At 45.7% G+C, this 8883-nt stretch overlaps 1 protein-coding gene across 1 annotated transcript; it reads right to left on the reverse strand.

Moving 5' to 3' along the window:
• Positions 1-528: 528 nt before the first annotated feature.
• LOC4344485 (uncharacterized) lies at positions 529-6791 on the reverse strand. Its single transcript, XM_015795311.3, has 19 exons — positions 6628-6791; positions 6335-6400; positions 5988-6104; positions 5594-5650; positions 5408-5478; positions 5147-5246; positions 4980-5050; positions 4799-4899; positions 4582-4685; positions 4427-4480; positions 4283-4338; positions 4147-4185; positions 3912-4059; positions 3643-3830; positions 3436-3506; positions 3263-3335; positions 3003-3064; positions 2476-2873; positions 529-1886 (listed from the first exon to the last, which is right to left on the reverse strand). Exons 2-19 carry the CDS (start codon positions 6362-6364, stop codon positions 801-803), a joined length of 2826 nt encoding a protein of 941 aa, XP_015650797.1. The 5' UTR covers positions 6365-6400; positions 6628-6791; the 3' UTR covers positions 529-800.
• Positions 6792-8883: the final 2092 nt, after the last annotated feature.

Genomic DNA, 8883 nt, shown 5'->3' on the forward strand with positions numbered 1-8883 from the left:
TGGAGGGCGTCGGCGGCCGCACGGTAGCTACCTCCTCCTCTCCTTCTCCGTGCTCGCCATCGTCGACCAACTCGTCAATTTCCCACTGCTCTTGTTCACTATCCGGCCGGATGCCCTCGAGCACGCCACCATGTACCTCCACCTCGCTGTGTACGCGTCCGTGGCGCTCACCGCCGACGGGTGTTGCGTCTTCCCACCACGGCGGCGCACAGGCGCAGCTCGGGGACGTAGTGGCCGCGCTCGCCGCGTCAGTGTTCGGCCAGGAGCTATTCCCCTCCTCCCCCTTCCTCGGCGCCTTGGGGACAAACAAACGAACACGTTGGCCCCAAGAACGAACGGCACCGGCAAGAACGCCTAAGGGCAACTAAGTAATTTGGCTGCGCCGTTACCCACCGTTAGGACAAAAACGGACGGAATGGTGTGGAGGGCGCGATAAAGTTCGACAATGGCATAGAGAGAGGCTCGAACTTTTCAATGGCACAGAGGCAGACATCATCTTTCTTAATGGCATACAGGTAAAAACCTCGATTAACTATTCAAATCTGGAACCAAAGCGTATCCCAGAAGTGGTATTGATTAACTATTCAAATCTGGAACCAAACCGTATCCCAGTGATAATCTTGTGAATACATGCTATTCAATCTCATGTACTATGAATCGAACTGTGCAGTTTATACATGTGTTTGAAGTGGTATGATGTAACTAATTAAATCTGGAACCAAAGCGTATTCCAGTTGTAATTCAATTGCAATGATAATCTTACATCAGTTGTTATGACTCATGATCATGATGACTCATGATCATGATGGGAGCAGCAATTGGCGAAGAGTATCATAGAGCGCCCGAAGGATCCCCTTGTGCTGCTGCTCCTCAGGCAGCCTCAGCATGCTCGCTACCTTGTCGAACTTCTCCTGCCCCAGTGCGGCGTCCTCCGGCGAGGCCGCCACCGCCGCCACCCTGTGCTCCTTGTGGAGCACCGGCGGCGACAGCGCCCACTGCATCGCCCAGACGCCGAGCGGGCGCATGTAGTGCAGCGCCCGGTAGCCGCCGTCGGCCGTCCACGACTCCGGCGTCTGGAACGCGTAGCCGAAGCCGTGCTTGCCCCAGCCGGCGTCGTGGATGCCCTTGGCCGTCTTGAACGCCGCCTCCGGCATCCCCTCGTGGATCATCGCGGCGGCGACGGCGTACGTCACCCCGGGCCACACCTCCTTGGACTGCGTCGACGACGCGTCCACGGCGCCGTCCGGCCGCATCCCGTTGACGGCGCCGATGGCGCCGCCCTTCACCCGCATGACGTTGTAGTCGAGCACCGTCGCCAGCGCTCGCCGCGCCTTGTCGCCGTCCACGATCGGCTCCAGCCCGCACGCCCGCGCGTACCACTGACCGGCGAGCTGGTCGGCCTGGATCGACGAGCTGGTGGCGCCGCCGCTGTTGTCGTAGTTGAAGTAGCCGCCGTTCCAGAGCTCGTCTGTGTACACGCGCCTGGCGCGGTGGTACCTCCCCCGGAAGTAGGCCTCGGCGGCGCCGTCGCCGACGATGCCCGCCATGGCCGCGGCGGCCTGGAGCGCCGCCACCCAGAGGCCGCCGGTGTAGGCGCTGACGCCGGACACCGACCACAGGTCGTAGGTCTGGTCGGGGCGGCCCTCGTTCTCGACCATCCCGTCGCCGTCGCGGTCGAACTGGTCCATGTACGCCATGGCCAGGTACACCGCCGGCCACGCCGCCTCCGCGAAGCCGGCGTTCCCCGTCGCCACCACGTCGCGGTACACCTGCAGCACGAACTTTGGGTTGAGGTCCTTCCACCTCACCGGGTCGTGCAGCATGTACGCGTTCACCTCGAACCACGGGTCGTTCAGCCCCATGTCATGTGGCACCGCTCCCAACACCTGCATTTTTGACACCCCAAACTAGTCAATGCATGCAACTCAATATAACGTACTCTTCACGCCTAACCGATAAACTCATATAACTCAATATACAACATACTCTTTACGTTTAATTGATCGACGTATGAAGCATAATACCGACGTATAACTTCATGTCTTATTAGTCGATACATAAAACCTTAAAATTACTGTATTTTTATATACTCCCTTCGTTTCATATTATAAAACTTTCTAACATAAAGTCTTAGAAATGGATGAAGTATATATTTTATTCATCGGTGTATGAAACTCAATACTACTAAATGGTAGAGGAAGTATGAACCTTTTATATTTTTACTAATCAGTGCATGAAACTTAATACTTGTCCCTCCGTCTCATTTTAAGTGTAATTGTGGTTTTTCGTGTTTAACATTTCACCATCTGTATTATTTGAAAAAAATATGTGATTAGTGTTTATGTTTTATTATCTAAAAACAATAAAAATATTATTCACATAATTTTTTCTAAGACTCAAACATTGAATACGGAAAACCACAGCTGCACTTAAAATGGGACGGAAGGAGTACTGAATGGTAGAGGATGTATGAACCTTGCGCGCCACGGTGGCGCCGTCAAGGGTGCGGCGGAGGCAGGGGTCGTGGAGGAGGACGCCGCGGACGAAGTCGCGCTGGAGGTTGAGCTCGAGCTCGGGGAAGAGGGAGAGGAGGGCGAAGGAGGCGTAGAAGTGGACGTCGTAGGTGTTCCACATGTTGTACTCCATCCCCTCCAGGTACAGCACCTGCCCCACGTTCTCCTCGCCGTCGCGCAGCAGCGCCGTGCCCATCGCCGCCGCCGCCGCCGCCGCCGTGTTCGACCGCGCCGCCGCCACCGCCACCGTGCTCAAAATGCCGTCGACCGCGCTGCCGCCGTTGGCGACTGTACTGAACGTGTCGAGGTTGAACGGCTCAGTCGCTGACGAAAGGCTGGTGTTCTTCGGAGGCTGCCCATCTGTGACAATTTTGTTTTCTTGGTCAGTTTCAAGTTTCTGAATCGTTTTGGGTTTCAGATCAGTGATCAAGTTATTTTGGACTTTCAGAATGGATGTTTAAGAATTTGGGTGCAGAAGATTATATTGACCTGTCCAAATGGTGCCTCCAGCGTTGAGGTAGTAGAGCTCGTTGAACAGTGTAATTGGATACCTGACAAAAACAACATTACCATCAACGACCACTAATCCAATTAGTCAATTACTTGCTCCGTAAAAAAAAACTCAACCTAGAAGTTTGTCTAGATTCGTTGTACTAGATTATGTCTCATCGAAATACTAGGTTGAGTTTTTTTGGACTGAGGGAGTAGTGATTAGTAATTGATATGCAAAATCTGAAAAATTCGATCACCATTCAGGTAGGCTCTTGTCCTGCAGAATAGGCCTCTGCCACTCCTCGATCTGGGACTCCCATTTCATGTGTTCTACATGCAGACAAGAACACCAAACATTCGTCGTCAGAATCTTCAGACAACAAACTCCTGACTCTTGCGTAAATTCAGAAATTAAATTTGTTATCTTCACCAAGAAGAGCATCGTGGGCCAGGCGCTCAGCAGCCGCGTCGCGATCGGTGCCATGGAACTTGGTGTACCTCCTGCTCCAGCCATGATCAGACGATCTCATCATGTCAGTGTTCGAGAATTTCAGAAACAGCAAAGAACCAACAAGAGAATCGCCATTGCTGGCTGCTGATGAGCATGAGCTGTGTCACTGTCACAGTGTCACTTCACCTGTGGTAGGTTCTCCCCGCCGGGAACTTCACCTCGGGGCACGACCACGACAGCGCGAACGACACCGCGCGCGCGCCACCCGCCGCCACCGTCGTCGTCGCCGCCACCGCCGCTCCGATGGACGACCCGGGCCTCGACGCTCCCGTCGCCGCCGCCGCCGCATTGCCGTCCCCGACGAACGAACCATTCTGTTCGCCGCGAACATGCAGTGTTCGTCAGCCTGTCAGAGACTGACAGTGAAGCGTATGCATGGTGTCCGTCCTCCGTACCTTGTTGATCTGATCCCACATGTCCTTCGCCGTGACATCGCCGGAGTTGGATGGTCCCATCGTGAAGCGCGGGCAGCCGGTGACGCGGACGCCGTCGGTCTCCCGCGACGCGATCGCGAACGTCACCGGAGGGCGCCCATCCGCCGTCCTGCATCCATCGATCGACGACATGTCATCATCTCATTTGCAAAAGAGTTTCCGACACGAGAGCATGATGAGGTGATGAACTACGCACCTGTGATGGAGGAGGACGCCATGGACGCCGTCGCGAGCTCTGCGCAAGAAAGATCAGCACAGTTGCAAGAAGCAACGAGTCCATGAATTAACTGATTAAAATTGGTGAGAGACATGATGGCAAGATCAGTAATTACGTCATTCTGGAGTTCTTATGATTCCCGGTCAGTTCAGATTTCCCTCCAACCGAATTCTGCATGATGAACAATGCCAGTGGTGAGGTTTTTACTGGAAAATGCTGTCTTTGTTTTATGAAGAACTAGGTGTTGGTTTGCACTTACTGCCCATGTGAAGAGCAGTGTTACATCTGCAGGTGTGCTTCCAGAATTGTGTAACTGCATGCACAGGAACAGAAGTTCAGAGAAAACAAAATGAACAGATCAATTGGAGTTATTTTCATCTGCAGCAGAAACAAAAAGGATTGTAAGAACTGTACCGTAAAAGTGAAAACTGCAACAGGGAAGCTGCTCTCCTTGTAGTTGTGAGGAATGAACGGTGATATCTGACGGCAAGTTATTTTAATTTCAGGGTCAGGTTCACCTGCATTGTTTGCAATTTTAGAGCTCAGATTAGTAAGGATTTGCACAATTGATGTTTTTCCAGGATTCGTGATCAATGGTCTAGTGATACTACTATAAGAAATCAGTGTGTACCATTGTATACTGTCCATGATCTTGGGAACAAGCCATGGTAAGTGCAATTCTTCTCTTTCAGCTTCCAGTCCCAGGATCCAATGCCAGCTTTATCGATTCCCCTGAAAATTTCACATTTCATGATATTCCTAGCATGCAAAGATGCATTCAAATAGGCTTTGATATAAATTTTGTTGTTTACTTGAGGACATCGGCATTCGGTGCCGACAACACTGTCGAGTATCTCTTTCCGTCAGGGCGCGAAATGAATGCCTATACAATTGAACCATGATCGTGATGATTAGAGGATTTCTAGGATTACCATCAATGTTCATTTTATATTAGAAATACAAAATGAAAAGCACTAACTGAAAATTGATTTGCTAGGATAGGCTTCTCTTCATATATACTGGGGAATATCTGAAACTGCTGAAAATATCCCCTGTAGCTTCTCCCTATGCTCCCTGCACTGATAAAACAGTGTGCTTTGAACAAAGTTGTCATCTATTGTTCAATGAATTCAAATTTAGCTATGACCAAAAGGTAATAGAATATCTTGATATAGTTCCTAATCGTAGATAGTAAGGAAACTTAGCTGAATTTTTAGTAGGAAAGGCTTAATTTGCTTACCCAATCCCACCGAGGGGTACACCGCGGTAGCAGTTGTCCATCCATTTCTTCAGTGGATCATACACTGAAGCCTTTGCAAAAGTGAAAAATTGTCAGTAAGTTTAGCAATTCCTGCTGATATTTCAACAGCCTGCAAAACAATTATTGATGGATTAGCTGGATCTTCAACAGGGTAAGAGTAATCACCAGGCCTTTTGCATTGTCTTTCAGGTTTAGTCCCAGCATTTTAATCATCAACGGCACCTACAATACCAAAAGCACCATGACTTCATTGCAAATGGAATGCTTCACTGCTAATACCTAATTTAGACTACTTTTCTTGAAAGCAACGAGTGTCGTTGCCCTTTTTGCTAAATATGCAAAAGAAACAAATAACAATATTAAACAAAGTTAGTGCTCATGTTATTAATTTAACAACTTTTCTTAGAATAATAACAGTGTTCTTGCTCTTCTCTGAAAAGAAAGGACTACTTTTCCTTGACAAACAGTATTGAATATTGAAATTTGAAGAACAACCAATTCATTTGGGCATCTTACAGAGCAGAAAACCAAGAGGTGCACTGTGTGCTCAAATGCTTACAATTGCCATCATGTCATTCAAGGTCATGCTAAACATTGCAACCTTCTTTCCTTCATCATCAAATGTCCTCTCCCAAGATATTGCTGGTGGCTTTTCACAATCCATGTGCAGGACTGCCTAAAGCAAGAACAGTACTTTCAGAGTGAGACTGGCTAACTTTCTCAACAAAGAACATAATGAAACACTGCTCAGATACAATCCATATAAATAGTGGCACAAATCAAGGAACCAAAGAACCAAGGTGAAGAAAACAGTTCTTCTAAACACAGGAGCACATCATTTGCGTGTTCCATTTTCCAAAAAAAAAAAAACTTTTTCCACAACTCTTTGTTAGGTTCAGAAGGTACCTTGGTTTCCTCCAATTCTGAACTTCCCATCTTGATATGAACTCCGGTTGGATTGCGGCTGGGCAGCTAATATGGGCACAAGGACAAGATGTAAATTTAAAGACTTGTCGAGATGTCAAGAACATGACTAAGCAAATATCAAGATTTCTGAATGTAAATCAGCAATAAAAAACACAGCACAACACAAATACTCAGGTATCTGAATGCAAAGCATGCATTTCAGGAATCTGCAGAAAACTAACCGAGAACTATCAAGTATCAACTAAGGAGGAGGAGGAGGAAGAGAGTAATACCTGAATCTGAACAGCACTAGACACTTAGACTGCTCTTCTCATTCAGCAGATGCTAAGATTTTTTTTCGAAAGCCGGCCGGAGTATATATTAAGAAGGAGAGAGTTTAAGCAAACTGTACAAGAAAACAATCAGAGCCAAAGCTCACATACAGAACAAACTGTACAAGAAAACAAGCAGATGCTAAGATTAGCTTTTATAAAACATTCGCAGGGAAACAACAAGTGGAAGCAATAGACAGCACGGGAAGCACATGTTAGCATCAGGTTTTCTCTTCTTTAATTTTTAGGTGGGTGGAAAACTACGCAGCTCACACATCAGCGTTAATTGATTAATTATTTCGATGGTCTCCAATCCCCATGGTGATGCCTCTTTTGTTCTCTTCTGTGTGGATATCGAGATGATGTCTCTAATTCATCTAGAGCAAGTTTAATAGTATAGCCAACTACCGGCTCCAAATCAATTATAGTCAATTTTATAGCCAATTCATACAATAGTTACCTATAAACATATACTACACAATTAATACTTGGGCCCACCTGTCATACACACATGCATCTTAGAGTTCGTGCTGTAGCTGGCTATAAATCTGTAGTTCGTTGCTCATCTCTATCCTATTTTATATCCTCGAAATGTGTTTATAGCTGGTTTATAGTCTGCTATTGTACCTGCTCCTATAGCCAATCTAATAGCTCATTCATACAATAGTTATATACTACACTATTAATATCTGGTCCCACCTATCATACACTCACTGCATCTTAGAGTTCGTGCTACAGCTGGCTACAAATTTGTAGTCCGCTACCATTCTTTCTCTTCATTTATCTCTTTAAAATATGTTTGCTGCTATTGTACCTGTTCTAACAAAAATGTTCTACCTTGTATAGTTTAAATTTTTTTTTGGAATAGAGCACATCATTATATTAAGAGAAATATCGAAATATCTTTTATGTACAAGCCGAAGGAAAAGAGAAAAGAGAAGGGGACAAGAAACAGGAGAGCCCAACGGTTTGATGTGAACTTTTTTGATCAGGACGTTTGGCTCAATCTGAACTAGAAAACCTATGATTTATATACGATCTGAATAATTTGACATGATTTTTTCGTTGGAACTCCCGCATTCGAAACTAGGGCCAGTCAATTTATTGTCGACGTGATGCAGAACGGGAAGGACCACGAGGATCTCGAATCCCAAATATCCACATATTCATTCAGAAGGTACAATTGAACAAACCACGAGTAAGTTTGCTGACGCTAATAAAAAAAAGTTTCTCTTTCTTTTTTGAAAAAAAGATGCTAATCAAGAAAGTAATTTTTTTAGAGAAAGGTATTTTGGTCTAATCAAGAAAGTAATTTTTTTTAGAGAAGAGTGTTTTGGTTTTTTTTTTTTACCTGGCCTCTACATCCAACCGATATATGCAGCATTTTTAAATTAGGAACTTAGCCTATCGAATTGGGAACTTAGGCGTCAAATAACCCAATCTAAAATTCGCTCATATAAAGATTTGAGCTCAGGACCTTGGGTGTTACTCAGGTCACTGTAACTATTAGGCTACATCCTTTCACATCAAGAAAGTAAATTAAAAGCGTAAACTATGTGATCTCTTCATATGTCAGACAAAACCAACGAAACTTATGTTTCTATTGTTCTTTCTATCTTGATTAGCAAGTTTGATGTTTTTTTTTTGAAGTTAGGGCTAAACCTGTGGCTACTGCTCTTAAAACCAGCAAATTAAGCTGCTTGTATTTATTACCTATGACGATATGCTTAGAGTCAATGGTAATTTTAATTTCAGCCATTACAAGCAGATAGACACCCATGGCCCATGGGAATTTGGGAAGTCCACTCAATTTGGTCAAATTGTCGTATAGTCATTGAGAAAACCAAAGCAGCCAGGCTGCTTGCAAGTCCATGGTCATATGTTTATGGAGTAGCAAGTAACCAAGTCACTCATGACATCGACATGCTATCTAGAAGGCAAAGGTCATCTTCTTTCAATCCATTTGCTGAATTGCAGTGCAGGCAATATCCGTGCATGTTTCCTCCTCAAATTCTTATTGGCTATTCAGTACAGTATTCAGATAAACAGCAGTACATCGTGTTCAGAACTCAGAAGTACTACCTCCGTCCCAAAATAAGTGCAGCCGTGTATATCCATGCCCAACGTTTGACCGTCCGTCTTATTTGAAAAATTTGTGAAAAAATTAAAAATATTTAGTCACACATAAAGTACTATTCATGTTTTATCATCTAATAG

The sequence above is a fragment of the Oryza sativa genome, chromosome 8 (genome assembly GCF_034140825.1).
Source record: "Oryza sativa Japonica Group chromosome 8, ASM3414082v1".
Taxonomy (NCBI): domain Eukaryota; kingdom Viridiplantae; phylum Streptophyta; class Magnoliopsida; order Poales; family Poaceae; genus Oryza; species Oryza sativa.

What these genes read in the sequence shown, in the direction of transcription:
- LOC4344485 (XM_015795311.3), bottom strand. Translation starts at nt 6,364, where the DNA reads ATGGGAAGTTCAGAATTGGAGGAAACCAAG. An exon ending in AAGACAATGCAAAAGGCCTG is followed by an intron (nt 5,479 to 5,593) that starts GTGATTACTCTT and finishes ACTTTTGCAAAG; the next exon opens with GCTTCAGTGTATGATCCACT. An exon ending in GCGCCACCGTGGCGCGCAAG is followed by an intron (nt 1,887 to 2,475) that starts GTTCATACATCC and finishes TCAAAAATGCAG; the next exon opens with GTGTTGGGAGCGGTGCCACA.